Source organism: Mytilus californianus, unplaced genomic scaffold (assembly GCF_021869535.1).
Source record: "Mytilus californianus isolate M0D057914Y unplaced genomic scaffold, xbMytCali1.0.p SCAF_75, whole genome shotgun sequence".
Classification (NCBI taxonomy): domain Eukaryota; kingdom Metazoa; phylum Mollusca; class Bivalvia; order Mytilida; family Mytilidae; genus Mytilus; species Mytilus californianus.
In genome coordinates, this window is record NW_026262729.1 from 534938 (window position 1) to 553882 (window position 18945).

The following is an 18945-nucleotide window of genomic DNA, read 5'->3' on the forward strand; positions in this document are numbered from 1 at the left end:
AATGAATTAAAATCCCTTTGCTTTTTATGTCAAAATAAGTACATACATTTGTACTACAAATGTATAAGATCGTACTTCAAATAATTTTATGACAATTATTCAAGGTCGGTTCAGATACGAAACCAGTTACAAATGCACACTACATATACCAAAAATATCAAGTAGGTGCAGAAAGGGTCCCTGTGGCCTACTAATATCAAGTCCATTATTCAAAAATGAAATGTTTATCCATTTGATGCCAGAAAGTAGAATAGGACAACTTATATTGACATTTACATTGACATTTACAACCAAAAAAGACCAACGGTAAAAATTGATAAAATCTATTCTTGATTCAACCACATTAAGGCCTAGGAAACATAGAGTACAGGGCTCAACAAGCTAATTATTCAATACACTATGTGACATGATTTTTAAGTTCTTTGGAAAGCAGTAAATGATGAAAACCCAAAATTAAAAGTACCCTCGAAGTTGAAGACTTTTCTCTAAACACGAAAATTGATACCAATGAAAATAAAATGTCTCAACAGTACAGTTTAATCTTTAAAATGCAATGTTATGATAGCTGGGTTTTTTTTTATATTGTAAAAGAAAGCCGTTGGTATTCATGCGTGCAGAAAGTGATTTTATTTAATATAAAACTAAAGTGGTAATAAATTTTTGAAAATGAATAATATTCAAAACCATTGTATTTCTCCTATCTAAGTTTGTATAAAATTGTGGGAATATGAGGCAACTGAGATGGTAGAAGTTACAAAGTTATTACAAAGTACCAAATATGATGTTAAGTGTGTAACATTAGTAGCGAAAAATCTTATTTTCTAATGTGCAAATCATGCTAAGGAGTCATATTTTCTGCTTGATTTTGTCAAAATGTGCAACATTTACATCTAATTTTAAGTGAATGAAAACACTTAATACTTAAAAATTTAAAAGTCCCTTCTTTACATTGTGACAGCAGAAGATATCGTTCGAAAAATTATTTTTGCTCATGGAAACAAGCTGACAAAAATCTATTTCACAAATTACATTTAATACAAGTATAATTTAAACTTCACTGCATTACTACAAATGTATTTTATGACTGATACGAAAAATAATGCCCTTGATCATTGCTATTACATGTATCTAATATTCAATATCATTATTTCAACTTATAAATGATTAAAATAAAATTATTCCCACACATATTAACTTAATATTCTGTAATTGAAAATGTTATCTGACTAAAGTATTGTCCAAAAACCCAAATAGTTTTATCATATTCATGATCAACAAAAAAACTGTAGGCAGTCCGATTTCTGAACTACGTGAAATTCACATTTTATAAATATATGTATATATGTACATTAGACAGAAATAAGGTGAACCTCTTGATTAACCATCTATGTCTAGATTCAAACTCTCATAAAAAGGTCAAAAGGTGACCAGGATGTCACGTTGCACGATTAACTACTGTCATCTTTTAATACTTTTAACGAATTTAATGCTTTTATTAATCACAGGTGTTCTTTTGATCATATTTTTTCATTGAATTACAATATTCAAAAGTTCAAAACAAAATAACACGTACAATCACATGGTTAATATAAATGCTTGCACTTTTAGTCGCACATTTGTTTCAATGTAGTTATTGTCTATAGAATGAAATAGTTTGTTTAAAAGTAGTTATTGTCTATCGAGTGAATGATCAGCACATTTGTTTCAAGGTAGTTACTGTCTGAAGAGCCGAATGATCGGCCATAAGCCCAAACAGTCAAACTAACTACATGTACTTACTATATGGCTATATAATAAATACAAAGTGAGAGAGACTCCACCTAAATACTGTAAATTCAGAAATTATTGCGATGTTTTTATTATTGCGAAAAATGCGACAGGGTTATAATCGCAATAATTTAAACTCGCATTTTGAAATTTTTTATGTGAATTTTCTCAATATCGCAATGATAAAAATCGCATTTTAGTCTAAAATGACAAAATCGCAATAATAAATGCACACAATAATTTCTGAATTTACAGTAATGGTGAGCACACTTTCTTTTGAGGTTCTGGATCTCAAGTTAGAGGAAAGAGGATTTATAGGAGTACAATGAATCAATGTGTCTAAATTCAGTAAAATAGTAGTTTTTCTTCAATACATACCTTTACCAAAAAAGCTTCATTTAATAACTGGGCATGCAATCTAAAACTTTAAGTTCAAAAGGATAAATATTTGGTGATACCTATCAGTACTTTTTTGCGATAAGAATCCTTTCAACCAAATCTAGGTGAATTTTGAGTTTTTGTCAAAATGACATTTAATCAAAAAGCAAGCAAACATCATTTAGGGCAAGTTATTTTTCTGAGAGACACTGCCTGCTTGGCAAGCTGGATGTAGTTCAATATTCCTGTTTCGAACTAATAAGTTCATGTCAATTAAACAGTAAAATTAATTGTAAACCTTTAGGTATAGCAATACCATGTACACATCTAGATCAGCACTTTCTTATGAGCATGATTCATCAATAATGCAATCGTTATCTAAGCCGGGATAAAAACATTCATGGAAAAGTAAAAAGGGGATAAAAATCCAACTTTCATATCTAATAATTTCATTTTACGCAGAATGAAATCTGTAGTATTATGCTATGGGATAATTTCTTTGACTGTTTTGATTGGTCAATCGATCTTGTGAGTTGTGCTTTTAAAACACTTAAACATGCTGATGTTATCGAGTCCAAAATATCATTCTTTATCTCTTCATATTAATAAATATTATCAATGAAATTTCATGAAAATATTTTTTTATTGGTCAAAGTCACGGTAATTAAGTATAGCAACTAATGATCGAAATCAGAATCATGACGAGCAAGCATGCATATACAATTAAGAGCATTTGTCACGTTTCAATAATAAATATTTACGACAAAATCGTTTTTATTTATGAATTCATAAAATGTTACTACATTGAAAATTTAGCACAGATCAAAGAGAAAATTATCGAATTAATGCCAAATATAGAGGATTAAATCTGTGATTCACTTAAGATATATGCTAGCAAAATCTGCTTCACCGACTTTAAAATTTGTAAAGAAAAAAGGTCAATAGAAATTATGTCTATCTACAACTAAATGCTTGCAACAATACACCAATGCTTGTTCAGACTTAATTCATGTCAATAGTAAGAAAAATAAATGACAAAATTTTTACATAAGTTATGAAAAGATAGCTTTTATAAAAATGCTTTTAGAAAAATAAAAGAAAAAATGGGGTAAAGAACTTTTTTATGTGCTAAAATACAAATAGAAAAAATGTATTATACATTCCTCCATAACATTGAATTATCTGAGTTATCTCCCCTTATAAGGCTAAGTTTCAATCAATAAAAAAATGTATTGTATAAAAAAATATATATAAAAATGATCAGTGAAAATCACACACTTTTCTGAATTTTTATAGATTCTTACAATTGAATTGCATTCCTGCCTCAAAAATTGCTTCTTTCATTAAAAATACAGACCGATCCTTTAGTGCTATTTTGCAATCAAAGATAGCAAAAGACTCTCATACTTCCTGAATTCAGTGTTATCTCTATCATGCATTACAAAATTTGAGGTTATTATAATTATCAAGTTAAGAATGGCATTTCAAAAGATAAATTTTAACATTTGTATCAATTAAAACAATATTCAAGAAATGTTAGGTGTTTGAACTATAAAATTTTATACGGTTTATATGTAAACAAAACAAAAACAAAAGGTTTACAAAGGACTAGCACAGAATTAAATCACAAATAACAATTTAAAATTCCTCAAAAGTGAGTATATCATGTTGGCAACATATCCCAAGATAAAAGAAAACAGCGTGTAAAACTATGACAACAAACATGACAATGTGACACCTAACTGGATTCTTAGGAAGTTAGATGATTATCTACATCAAAACAAAACAACCCAACAATGAATGTAATATTTATAAACAGAAGCCTATCTCTGTTGATCTACGTTGTTTACTAATTACAGGTGAAAAATTTAACACCTGAACAAGTACACCTTACAGGTATATACTATTGTACCTTTTTGAAAATGTTTGAGTCATTTTAAAACCAATTATATGCTTATTTCTTATAATTACTATGTTTTGTATTAAATTTGATCAAATATTAAGATAGTCAGTAGTTGTGTGTCTTTATTTGAACATCATTTTTTTTTATTTTGGAGAATGTTGTGGTCTGTTGTACATTTCAATATTTCTGGTAGTTCTTATATCCTTTTTATGTACAAGTCAATTATATTTTTAATTTTAAAATCTTCAGGACTACCTTTTCTTGAAATGTTATTTTACAAATCATTTAGCAGTGATGCCATTAAATATTCAGATCTTTACAGTGATCAAAGAATGTTCAAATGTGCTTTACTGTTCAAACAAAGTTTCCTTGTTTATGTGCCATAGTTCTCCTAGGGCATGTCCCATGTCCCATATCCAAAAAAAAACCTGCAATTTATTTCAATTGTGAAAGTATAACTTTCAATATGAGTAATTAGCTTAGAGTTTAGTAAATTTGTGAATTCCAGTTTATATAAGCAATTTAATGGAAGCTTTAAACATAATAAAATTGAACCATTAAATTTGACTACATACAGCAATATAAAGAACAGAAAAAAAAGTACTGCAGTCATTTTTACCAAAAAAATATAAAGATAAAAAAATATTAAGTACAGCTAAAAATCCAATTAAGTAAAAAAAATCATTGGAAAAAGGGTTCCTATTCAATTTCTGGGTTGACATGAACTTCTTCTGAACTCATTAGCTTCCCTTTTCCCTCAACTTCATAAATATTACAAATGTCTAAATTAAATTACATATCTTAAAATAAAATATTGATGTCAATACTCTTTGCTTAATGATATATTAAAAATATAACAAAACTACTAATAACTTTATAACTGAATAGGTATGATGATATTTAAACTTTTATCATACTATTCCATTCATAAAGATCAAATAAACATAATCATTCATAACATTATTGATTGATCAAGGTCAAAGGTCATATGTGCTTGAATTATACCCGATCGGGTATCAATATATTGTGTGTTTACCTCTTTACAAGAGGAACATGATAAGGGTCAAGATTTTCGTAATTATCGAACAACAAAAAGGTCAAATTATCTAACCGTCAAAGACAACTCAAAAAGTTTTCAGCAAGTGTTTGATTTCTTCAGTTTTCGTCTTTTGAATGACGCAGCATTTAGAGGTAAGTTTGTATACTCGATATTTCACTTTTAAAACTTAAATTTAAATTAAAATAGGTTTCACTTTGCACTGTTAAAGGGTCTTCGTTTACGAATAAAATAATGCAGAAAAGATATAAAGATTAAGTCTTCTGAACTAAAATTAATGGCAGTATTTCAAAAACAACCGTAGGTAAATTTGGATCCAAAAGGTTGATATCAAGGTCAGTCAAAAATTTAGGTGTAAAATATTGTTGTCTAATGTTTTGGCAGGGTATTTACTAATGTTTTTACAGGTATTTTGTTGGTAAAATTTGTAAGAATAGTAGAAAGTATTCAAATTGCTATTTATCTGATGAAAAGTTCAAAAATAAACCCCTTTAAATGACCTATTTTCAAAATCACACATAACCAGAGAAAATTCAAAATTTTGATAGGCCTTATCCTTAATGTAAACATTCATTATGTGGGTGAAAACAGTATAAACAAATACTCTTACAACATTAGATCAAGTTGATAGACCATGTTGACAAAGCCACTAAATAAATATACCCGGCTACAATTTATGGAACATTGCCAGGGGTAGTAAAATTATAGAGTGATAGTGAAATTCTACCTATGTCAACAACATTCAAATAATTATTTCAATAGGTATGAAACCGCTTCCTTGATCCTTCAAATTGGAAAAGTTGTTGTTCCACAAATTGATAAACAACTTGTACCTGCCAGAAAAAAATAGGTTCAACTACAAATGTATTTTTCAAGGTTCCCATTTACCCCCAAAAAATAATTGGCATATTTTAAATACTGAACAATTCTGAAGGGTAAAGCATCTGCCAATAATCAGTGAAAATAATTTTAGATGGACGCCATAAAGTTACACAAAAAAGAGGTTAAATACAGGGCCAATCCTTAATCTTCTAGGAGCCCATTTGAATTAAAAAAAGAAAAATTGTAATGGATATTTGCTTTCAATAGGACGTTTTTGTTTTCAGTTTTAAGTACATATGGGTGAAGAGAGTGTTTTGATTAAAAGGAGCATGAGTGCATGACTTCAATATTTAGTCTATATTTCAATTCAATTCATTGCACTTTCAAAGTGATAATTTTCACTAAAAATAAACTTTAAGCTGGGTCATCATGTTAACCCCTCCATAGCCTCTAACTTTACACATACTAAATTGAAAATCAGTGATCTGAATAAATACCACAAAGGACTAACTTACATTAACAGAAACAAAAGTGCACAGTAAAATTTAGCTGATATAATCTGTGAATGAAAGAAAAAACAAAAGCTAGGAAACTGAGATAACCCTGACATTGGTTTTTGTATGACGGGTTTATAAGTGCAGTGTAACGATAAACAATGAAGTTTTTCTAGTATCAGTTTCAGCACTTTAGTCCATCTAATTTTATGTCTTGGGTGTACAATGGATACTAAAAACATTTTAAAAAGCTTAATCATGACTGTGAGACACAATCAGAATGACCAAAGCGCTTATTGCTATATACAAAACTCATATAAACCTAAACACATCAATGATTTTAAAGATTGATTTCATATTTGTTATTGAAATATACTTTTCACCTTAAAATTATGGAGTGAAATGAAGCAAGTAAAGTTATAACGGTTAATTGAATACTGATTTCTCTGTAAACAAAATGATTTTCATTTATGATTGCACCATATAACCCAACCTTTGGTTAAAAAAATTTGTACAAAGAGTCATTCATATTTTATGTAAATACTGAAAAAGACGCACACATCATCTTCCGTCATAAATAAGGTAAAGTATTGTAAATCTTTTAATTTTGAATTTTTTATGAGCTTACATTCCTAGTTCCAATTGAAAGTCTGTTTTGGGATATTTTAAAGAAAGACTGAAAAAGACACAATTTATTTATATTTCCCCTTTTAAACTTATACTTGAACACAGTTTTATTGGTATTTCATGAAAAATTTACGTATTTGATACCAGTAAGAATGTTCTATTCTAATACATTCTGCATCCATGTGCATCACTTGGGAAATGGGGGTTTTCTAGAAGAACTTATTCTGGTTTATTTTCATCTTTTAAAACAAGTCAACTATGTTTTTTTAAATGATTAAAAAAAAAATTGATGGTGGTGCCAAAATAAATCATGGTAAAATTTCATTCAATTCTAAGCATTCCTCAATTCACATTATAAATGTGGTGTCATAGTTTTCTGATTATATTACAATGTATCCCCATTAAATGCTATTATGTCAAATATCAAATTTTCATATCAATTTTTACAGTTAATTTTTCATATCTTATAAATACCGTTAGTTGATATTCTAAACTTAAAGCTTAATTTGATACATCTGATATACTTTTTCAGCATCTTATTCTGAAATTTGAATTTAAAATTTGGACAGAGGATCTTAAGCTGGTATTATGTGACGTAATATAAATGAATTGCTGAATATATTCACATTGTTTAAAATGGTTTATATTGCCGGGGTCATCCGTCGGTTTCATCAATGAATAACAAGATATACCTTCTTACCATACTGGGGAAAAATGAGTTGGTCTGTAAAACCATACCTAGAACATAATCTGCTAACAGTAATAAAAGACTAATATGTACTTATGCTGCATTAGTGTTTGAATTCAATAGAGTGTTAACTAGAACATGTTTTTTTATACCTATCAATCTAATGATTAGTTTTCAACAACATCAAGAGGTTATTGGTGAAAATAAGGTTGTTATTCTAGATAGGAGAACTCTGATCTGATGTTTTGAAATTTTTTTTGACAACTCTGATCATACATTGAATAAATGTATTAGAGCTATTGAAAGCATTGTCAGATCAAATTCTTAGAAGGCTAGTAGAAAACAAGGGCATTCAGACCAAGTATTCAAAAGAATTTACAATATTTATGAAATCATGAGAGAGACTAAAGAACCATGCATGAAAATTGTCATGAAAAATACATCACTGTCAGATGTAATATTCAACATTTCAGCACCTCTGAAATAATTTTTTTTGTGGGTGCATGTACTAATTTTGGTTGATGGAGATTTTTTTTTTTCTTTGGATATTTAATTTCATGGATTTGCCAAAGTTTGCATACTAGTCTATAGAAAATTCACACTTTATTGAGCATTCAAATTTGTAGTTCGGTATCTATGTACATGTTTCCTGAATCCTGATATAGATTGTGGAATCATTGATGAACTAGGTACAACAATGTTGCACAGCTTTCAAAAAAAGAAAGATATATTCCAAGGGGTCCTTTTCTCTAAATAAAACTATAATTGAGATCTATATGTACTTTTATGGTGCATCTAACTGGGTGTGAATGACTTTACAACAGTGCAAATAAATAATAAAATGTTGAAAATTTAACTTCTATAGTAAATGATAAAAACATTAATAGTATTATTAAGAGTACATCAAATCTAAAATAGTTGCTTTTTTCAGCTATTAAATTTAAAAATCTTAAATTTGGTATTAGAGATACTCAGTTAACATTATATATTATGGTTTGTTGCTTAACATACTGTTGCGAATATTTCACACATCTTTAAAAGAAACAAGTTTGAAAACGTAACAAAAAGATTTCTGATATTATCAATGATTAACTTTTAACTATCCACACACACAAATCTCTGTGTGGAAATTTTGAATGATTTCAAATCAAAATCTATATGGGTTAAATTTTTCAAAACTTACATTAATTTAATACATGTATATAATAGCAAGGAATGCAAATTTTGGTAATTATCTTCCAGTTATGAAAACCATGTATAGAATTTCAACTATATCAAACAATTGTATATCCTGAAATTTTATTACCGTAGATTATTAAACAGTAGATGGCTTAGATTAATGTAAAAAAAATAATAATCCTAAATAACAATTGAAATCTGGAAATCCCAAATGTCTGCCAAAACTTAGATAAATTCGTTAAATTCTATATCTTGTCAATTTTCTTGGAATTAAGCATTTCAATTGGTTTATCTATAATCTAAAGAGAAGATAAAATTTTTAGATATCGTAAATCAAATATCAGACAAGGCCTCAATATGCTAATATTTCATTTATTTTGGTGTTCGTGCATATGTCATGTATCACCTATGTATTAAGCCAGATGTAATAGTATAATTATTACTAGTAACATGCCACTGTATTGTGAGATTGCATGTTGTATATTTATATACAGGGAAGAAGCCATAACTATAGATATAGATTTCTGTAAATCATATTGAATTGTAAGTGTATATCATACCTCCTGGGTGGGGGCAGTATTACAGGATATGAAATTAAAATCTATTAAAGTCATTTCACTTAGAAAAGTGCATCCTCAATCTTAGTTGGTTAAAAGGTTGAGGAAAACCATTTTAATATTCAGAGGTGAAAAAAATCTCTCTTTGCCAGTGGCAAGCAAATTTTTATGCTGGTTTAAGTAAACTCCCCCCCCCCCCCCCCCCCCAAAAAAAAATTAAAACAATGGCACCTAAATATTTTCAAATTGGTCAATTAAATTGGCCCAAATCAAAATGGAAATATCTATTGGTTAGCAGGCCACTGATCAAGTAAATCCTGGTTGATGAAACATTTATAAATCCATCTTTTGAATTTTTTCAGTTCAATGAAATGATTGTACAATGTTCTGTAATGCCTTTAATATGCTGAAAGACAATATATTCTAAGACTACTAACTACTTACACACAAGGGTGACTCCCAGACTCCAAGTACACGTCCATCAGGTGACCATTCAATTCCAGCTAAATCGTCTGTATCTGTCTGAAAATGCTATAAAGTAAACATAAAATCACACTCTATTATTAGCTAATTAGTTGGAACTTTCAAACTTTTAATCTATGTCTTTCATTTTTAGGAAATATGTCATCTCATTTTATCTGATGGCCTTATGGACTCACGTCTGTTCATGGTAAACAATTGTTGTAAAGCTGTCGTCTGTCAATGACCTTGTACATGTATCTACTTTTATTCATACTTAAAAATAATGTAGTACTAACAAACTTTTAAAGTTGAGAAAAACAAAATCCACAAAAATTGAATGAATATGGTTGTCTTTGTGTGCTGTATGCCTTCTTTGTTTTCATTTAATTTCTACATAAATCAGACTGTTGGTTTTCCCTATTGAATTGTACCACATTTTGTCATGTTGGGGTTTTTTAAAGCTTGCTATAAAGTATGAGTTCTGCCCATTGTTGAAGGCAATAAAGTGCCCTAATAGTTATTTACTTCCTCGCCCTGTGGTCTCTGGTGGATAGTTCTCTCATAGATAATCATACCACATCTCGTTATCATTACATGAATGCCTCCACTATTTGTAACTGTTTTAAACCAAAATATTAATGTGAATTGTTGATTTGCATGCAGACTGTCTAACTTACTTTGACAAGCTCCCAATTACTATAGGCAAAAATGCTCATACTTACTTTGACAAGCTCCCAGTTACTACAGGCAAAAATGCTGACAAAATCTTTGCAATCCCGTCTCTCTGCCAAAGCCATGTACTTTCCTTCACTACTAAAATCTATCGCTAAAGGCAAAAATAAATGTGGCATTAATGTGGCATCATAATGCACAAATATACAGATAAACTTTGGGTTTTATATTCCAGCTTGTTTCAATGATTGTAGCTTGTTCATTATCTCTCTGACAAATGGGTGTTATCTTTAGTAATCTCATTTTCTGTGTTTCTGTGTATGTTGATTTCATAGCAAATACAGCTGGATTTTGTTTATTGTTGAAGGCCACACTGTGATCTACAGTTATGTACACCTACATCATTTGGTCTCTGGTAGATAACTGTCCATTGGTAATCATACCACATCTCCTTATTTTTATACTATTAATTGGAAAATATAAAATAAGAACACTCAAGTTGATTCTTTTGACTGTTTTGAGGTTAATATACAGGTTTTTAATACTCACCTTCAGTGAATAAACTCTAACAGTACCCAAGAAAATGAGGTGGCTAAAGGGGAATAAATACATGATAAAATATATTAAAAAAAAAAATCTTAAAGGAACAGTAAAACCAAATGTCAAACTTGTTGAAAGGAGTTTTCACTGTACTTGACACCCACCCATAGTTGTGATTTCAAAGTCCCTTCCCTTGGCCCCTTTGTATTTTGTCATGGAACAGCCCTCACATGCATCCTCTCATTTTTGATCAACCTATGCTACTGCAGCCTACCTTTTTGACACTGTTTTGGGTACCGTATGTAGGATACTGACTTTGTTATCAAGGACCATACTGTCACTCTTAACTGTAAAATAAACATTTTTATCAATAAATTTTACTTCAAGTTGTCACTGATTTCAGTATACGTGTGCATTCATGTGATAAATTAAGCAAGTGTCAATGCCAATTTAACAACATAAGATATATAATATGGTACACACTACAAAAGCGGCTTCAAGATTTTTTTTCTTCAGTACAGTAATTTGATAGTTAAGAGCATGAAGAATCATATATCAATACATCCTCCAGTTAAAGGAATTAAAAGTGAACTGTAAAGAGATTGGAAGACCTTTAAGTTGGATAAAAAAAAATAGTGAAGTTCCTGATTTTCCATAACTGCTAAAAATAATGTTTAATAGTCTTATCATGGTCACTTATGGTGGAATAATTGTTCATTTTCATGGATTTTTTTAATTTACATGTCAACTCATTTCACTTCATTTACTACTAAATGTCATTATCAAAAATCTATTTACTTGTGTTGAGACAAATTTAAATAAAGTGTTCCAATTTTACACATATGTACTCTAATTCATTAAAACTCCAAGACTTACATAAGGTATAATAAATGTATGATGATTTAAGCTATTCTAGTCACAAGGAAGTAGTTTGGAAATATTTCACACTTTTATATTTAGGAGGAAAAAATATCCCTAGCTTAGGTCTGAGCCTTCTTGGATGACGGTAAATTCAGAAAAACATTTCGGACGCACAAAACTTAAAAGTGTTGTTTTCATTTGTTTACTGATTATTTTAGTTTCTTGTAGTCCTGATAAAAATAAAAAAACCATCTAAAAGTTCTTTTGTGTACAATATCAACATGATCAATAAGTCTTCAAAAACAATATTTTCATGCTGGACATCCCCCCCCCCCCCCCCCCATCCCCCTCCCTTAAAAAAAATGTTGAAGGGTAATTTGTCCAGCTAAGTTGACAAAATGATATAAAATCAGTTTAATATCCAAAAAAATCTCCTTTAAACAGCTCTGAAGTAAACTCAAATCATTTTAACTTGCGTAAATTTTGAATAATTCTTATATCAGACAGATCAATTTGGTCAGTCATGTAAATTTTGAATAATTCTTATATCAGACAGATCAATTTGGTCAGTCACTCAGTGTCTACTGACCCATCAAACTTATCAAAAAATATTTATTTTCATGTTTTTAAAAATAACCTATCAATTATTTACATTGTGGTCTAAAAAATATTCTAAAATTTGGATCACGGTGACATGTCATCGTAATCAATATGGGCTACTAATGGAGTAAATAACCGACAACAAAAACTTCAATTCCAATTTTCTAAGGTGGGACTGTAATTTTCTATGGGTGTTAAAATCTACCATCAATATCGTTATTGTTCTCCCCGTCATAAAATTACATGATGTTCCGATGATAAAAGTGAAATAATTGTCCCCAATTGTCAACATACAAACATAATTTGTGGGTTCAGTTTTCTATAATGTGACCCTTCAGGTTGTATACAACAGAGTTGTAAAATTATTTAAAAGTCAGTATTATAAAATCTATCAATTGATTGCATTGGAATCTATAGCTTACAGGTTGAATGTTAAAAAAAAAATGCTAAGCGTGATTAAAGAGGATGTCAGGTAAGAGAATTTTATTTTCCTACAAGAGCCTCTGGACTATGGATCACTTATTTTACATTTTTTTTTTATAACTATTAAGTTAAATAACTACGGTAAGAAACCACAAATTCAGCTTTGAAAAGAATTTTCAATTAAAAAGTAACCCTGTCTTTGTTGCATGTGAATCTCCCTATATCTTTAGTTTAAATAGGAAACAACGATTGATTAAATTCAATAATACAAAACTGTATGTGTGCAGAATTATATGCAAAGATTACCTAACCATCTCACCTGACATGTTTATGACTGTTTGCAAAATTTATTTATATTTATGTGCATTCATCTTGTTTTTGCCTTTCATGTTAAAGGTAATTAACTTCCAGAGATATATGTTAGAAAAGAAAAAACTGATTGCATGCACTTTTAAAGCAATGTATTAATATCATGAAGTAATGGTAAAGCTACTTTCTTTTCTATAATACCAACACTAACAGTAAAACCTATCCTGATTCAAATAAATATAGCTTCATAAATGAACACTTACATTAAAATCAGCTGTAGTCAAAATATGTCTGCCATCTGGACTCCAATGGACACCACATAATCCAGCAGAACCTTCATCTATTTTACAGTTCCAGTCAGGCTGTTCTATTGACCATACCTACATAGGATATATATATATATACAATTTGTACCAGTGCATTTATGACTGTATAAAGCATATACATGTATCAGAAAGCCTTTTCTTAACCTATAATCTTTCCAATGAAGGTTAAAAAGGGGGTTTGTGCAGGGACGAACGGAATATAAAATTGCCATTTTCACAATAAAAATAAATTAATAAAATACATTACAGGTTGCTTTCTTTCCAATTTGCATGAAGCACTGTATATTTATGAGCTTCAAGCAAGAGAATAAGTGAAATTAAAATTTCAATAAGTTGGATGAGAGTAACCATTTACCAACTGCTTCAATTTAATTTAGAGTTCCATTTTTTGGCTTAATACTTTTTAATTATATGTAATTGTAATCTAACAATTTTACAACATAAAAGAATGCATCTTGATCTGGCTGTAAAGTGCAAGTTCTTCAGTTTGTCATTGAATGCATTTCAGTAACAGTCAAGATGAATAACAGCAATATAAGTGCTCTTCCCTTCATATATTATGTTATTTTCCCATACTTATATATCTTTGAAAAATATTTCATGCACAACCATTCAAAAACAGTGTCAAAATTTTTTGTTAGAACATCCACAGATATCCAGGTTGGTTTCATTATTTTTTTTCAAAATTTTAGACCCTTAAAAAAACTACATGCATAGGAACTTTAGATGGACCTAAATTTTAAAGAAAGTCTAACTTTTGTCAGTTCTACTTATTTTTGCATGCTTTAACTGAGTTTGTTTAAGTAATGATAGAGTTATCTCCCCTAATATTTGATTGGGAGTTCATTCCATCAATTTAGAACTCTAATAGGGATCAATAACAACATTGGAATAAAAAAAATATATAAATTATTGCATATGTTATTTGGTCTCTCATTAAATGGGTCGATGGAGTTCATTGTTTAGTTCAAAGGTTCAAAATGAAATAACTTTTAGTTTTACTGAAGGATATTTCATTTTCTTGAATATGAGAAAAACAGTATATCAATGAGACAACAACTCAACCTAGCAAAAATAAGACAAATAACAGCTAGAGATAAAATAAAATTCTTAAATAATAGGCAAGAAAAGGTAACTTTAAATTGTTTAAATAATAATGAATTTAACCGTGTATATTCAACAACAGACTAAATATATTTCATCAACTAACACAAAAATGGAGAATGTCTCAATGACATGGAGTTAACTTGGAAATTTGCAATATATCTTTTTTTCTATTCAAAGAAAGTTTTTGTTCATGGACAAGACAAGACTGTCACTTAAAAATAGACCATGTCTGTGAAGCAATCTGATGAGTGAATAATGTCAGGAAATCATTTTTGGCCTAGTGTAGATTATTTATCTTCAGGGCTTGGTGTGTTCATTATAAATCTTTCTTTTAATAACATTACAATTTTGGGTGCTTTTAATCTTCAAATTACAGTTAATATAACTTAGTTACATTTTAAAACACATATAACCAATCATTTACTGCACAAAAAATCATATATAAATATCCTCTATAGAAAACTTAAAAATATGCATTTGATCTATTTCAAAGTTAAATTGTTGTACCCTGCTGATTTTCAAATAAGATATTAAAATTAAAATTAGGCTGTGAAGATATTAAACATTAGTTAAATCCAATGTGGGTCTTTATCTCTTTCATCTCTTATTTAGGGTATAAAATTAAGTGAATAGTTTTCTCATTTGTTTACATATGATAAAAATAGCACCTGCCGTGAGAGAGAAAGTGAAAATACACACACCATGCTGATCACACAACAGGGGGGACAGTTATACAGGTATTCCTCAGGTGTGTAATTACTGTATAGCAAACTTCAAAGGAGGGGAATCAGGTGAACTGGTGTTAAGGTGTTTATCAAAATCTACCACCTCCCTGTTGATAGGTTAAGAGATTTTGGAAAATTACTTACAAATCTGATTCTAATCTGATTAGCAATACATAGTTGCTAATTAAAATTACAAAACATCAAAGGGTTGTTCCTTTTTACATGAAAGAGGCATTGTATTTTTCAGGTGAAAAATATTTCATATTGATCCTTATTTATTTTTTACATATATGTTCTTTTATCTTTTTATCAAGATTAACAATTACAAAGATTATCAGGATTTTTACTTAAAAAAATCAAAATTAATCAGTGAATAAAATATAAAGAAATAACATATTAGTTTTCTTTTGAAGTTGCAAAATATTTTTAAATAATAAACATTTATAAATTGTAAATGATCATAATAGGTGTCAAAAATTGAAAAAAATTAGAAAAATAAACAAACACTGCATTTTGTTTACATTGCAAATATATAATCCATGTTTTTACATTGAATTCAGAATTAAATATACAAGATGTCAATTAGTTCTTATGCTGTCATTTAAATAAAAAACTTAAGTAGCTATAAGTACTATATATTAACAATGATTTTGGTCTTAAATGAACTAATTGACAAACATTAATTTCATATTTTCTTATCATAATCTAAATATGAAAGATTAAATAAGTACAAGTTTAATAATACGTTTTTTAAAACCTGTGTATACTTAGCTTTCCTTTGTTGAATTGAGAGGAAAGCTAAGTTTAGAAACGAAATTCAATTGAATTCATCAGCTTTGTTCTTAACCAAGTATTTTTATAGTACTTTCTTACTATTAAAATCCTTGGTTTAACATTAGACAGTACAACTTTGTCCCATATACTGTATATATGTCCCATATCTACCATATCCCTTTATTTTTAAAAATCATTTTAGACTCTTATCAAAACTAACAAAAAGCACAGTTCAGATAAGAGGAGATAACTCTAATTAACAATTTAAACAAGTAAAAATCTTGGCTTTTCAATCATATCAATTTTCATTTTTCTTCAAATAAGCTGTACTATTTTTACAAAGTACAATAAGCTCTACTTTTGAACAAATACCATAAAAGTGTCTATTTAAATCGATTTGGTTTGACACAAAAGAAGGTCAGAATATAAGAATTCATAACAGAAAACAATTTAATAATGTCAAACTTCTGAACAATAATCTTTTTAATATGTTAAGATTTAAGGGCTTTCAGTGCATATGTCACTGGTACAAAGTGTTGAGATTACAGTTTAGATGAATACATTACAATTACCAATTGTATACTAAATCTTTTTTCTATCACTTTTCATTATGAACTGTAAAAGCTAATGATGCAATGCTATTTAAATCCCATAAGATAAGACATTTTAATATCTTATTCATTGCTCTGAACGAAGTTTTATGCAATTTTATATAATATTGGACAAGCATATCTTGATTTAAATAAAGAAGGAAACTTAGAGCAGAGGTGGCAAAAGCAGTCTTGTGGCTCCTCTTTTGTATAGGTAAAAATCCAAAGTGAAAAATGATAAAATGGCCGACAATGCTTACAAGGTTTGGATATATCTTTTTTTTTTATTGTTTTATTGTATTGTTGGGTAGTTGCGTCACTGATTCATACCCTGCATTTCCTTTAATTATATCAAATACATGTGTACCCATATCTTTTTCAAATTAGTTTCTAGGTATTATGCATATAAACTAGTCATGCACTTCTACATTACATCAAACACACATATACCGATCCTTGGAGACCCTCAAGTTTAGTCAAGATTATTAAACATCCCCATTGATTGGATTTGATTTGATTTTTGGTGTTTTAACGCCACTTTTAAGCACCGCTTTTGGGCTATTTCAAGGCGGCACATCCCCATTGATGTAGTAACACTCATATATACTGTTTATTCAGAAAATTATTATGATGTTCATATTAATGCGATAAAATGCAACAGTATCAGGTTTGCAATAATAAAAACATGCATTCATAATTTAAGAACTGATTTTCCTTCACAAAATATTTGAAATCGCATTTTACCAGCAATTAGTTATTTTCAATAATAAATCCACACATTAATTTCTGAATTTACAGTATAAATTTACAAACAATGAGTTAGGCTGTGACCATTAGAAGATGTCCAACACTGACCTGTACTACACCTCTCTTGTATAAACCACACAGAATAAACTGGGAATCTGATGACCACTGAAAATATCAAAAATATAATTATTCTATCTATAACAAAACTTTACTTCTCTTCATTATGCTCTTTTTATATAAAATAAATTCTCTAAAAATTCATTCTTGAATCCAACAATGTTTAGATTATTCCCCCTTTATTTGCATGTTCATTTTGGATTGTGTAAATGTGATAACTAACTTCAAGTACAGCTTGAATATGAAGCTGGAAATAGTTGTTTATAAGGTAACTTATAATCTATCCTTTACGTCTAACCTTGGCTCAGCATTGCTGCAAACTAGTACTAGCTCTTTAAAAGGGGGATTTAATAGTTTAAGAGTCAAATTTAGGATTAAAAAGATAATTTCATAAGTTTGTGTATAAGATTTTCAGAGTAATTGCTGAAACTTTAAAAACATTATATCAAAGTTCATATCAATTTTTTTTGGCCAAATTTTTATTGCCTAGGAAATACTTTTGTTTTTTTTTTTCCTTGTTAATCCATCACATACTGTGTACATTTTGCAAAAAATTGTATATATCCTCTTTATTAAGTATCTGCTATAGAAACATATGGTACAGCATTTATTCATATTTTTTGGGTTTAAGTGATCTATTTTTAAAAGTCTATTTTTAGTTTGCTGCAATCCTGCCCTGTTTCATAACAAACCTCTATGCATTGTATGGTATCAAGGCAACTGTAAAGATTCTGTATTTGGAATGTATCTACATCTCTGACAATCAGACGAAATTCTACAACTGCAGCCTGAAAAAGAGGGCAACCATTATTATTTTAGCGTAAAATAGGCCATTGGTTTTCTCATTTTCAATTATTTTGCTTTTTTTCATGCTGGGTCTTTCTATAGCTTATTATATGGTATGGGGTTTGTTCATTATTAAAGGCAGTATGCTTACATCCATGTCATTTAGTCATTACAGTTTTGTTCATAACAGGTTTAACTTTATGCATGTTGAGTTCAAATTATATAATGCACAGAATTTTTTAACATGTTAATCTGTAATTTGCAAACCTCTTTTACATAATTTGATAAAGCAAACTCAGCCTTTGATTAAGCTTATTACTATAATAAAATGACAACATGATACAGTCTTAAACATAACACTGATTCAAACTTTATATAAGGACTCTAGATAATATAGGGACTTAAAATGCGGTATTAGTTAAAAAATATCAATA

At 29.0% G+C, this 18945-nt stretch overlaps 2 protein-coding genes across 6 annotated transcripts in view; one reads left to right on the top strand and one right to left on the bottom strand.

Annotated features, from left to right (window-relative positions):
• LOC127710376 (WD repeat-containing protein WRAP73-like) overlaps positions 1–18945 on the bottom strand; it is a 58010-nt gene that overhangs the window by 36475 nt on the left and 2590 nt on the right. Inside the window, exons 2-7 of the mRNA XM_052216203.1 lie at positions 18418–18513; positions 17717–17773; positions 13603–13719; positions 11421–11493; positions 10657–10760; positions 9917–10003 (exon numbers count right to left, since the gene is read on the bottom strand). Of these exons, the coding sequence (XP_052072163.1) occupies positions 9917–10003; positions 10657–10760; positions 11421–11493; positions 13603–13719; positions 17717–17773; positions 18418–18513 (534 nt within the window). The remainder of the gene's footprint in view (positions 1–9916; positions 10004–10656; positions 10761–11420; positions 11494–13602; positions 13720–17716; positions 17774–18417; positions 18514–18945) is intronic.
• LOC127710373 (cellular tumor antigen p53-like) overlaps positions 1–18945 on the top strand; it is a 45722-nt gene that overhangs the window by 2404 nt on the left and 24373 nt on the right. Inside the window, exon 1 of one of the 5 annotated variants that reach the window (XM_052216196.1) lies at positions 5132–5239. The exons of 3 other annotated variants lie outside the window; for them this stretch is intronic. The gene's annotated coding sequence lies outside the window, so the exon portion shown is untranslated. Of the gene's footprint in view, positions 1–5131; positions 5240–6984; positions 7004–18945 lie in introns of those variants that run through there. One more of the 5 variants, XM_052216199.1, reaches the window with a different exon arrangement.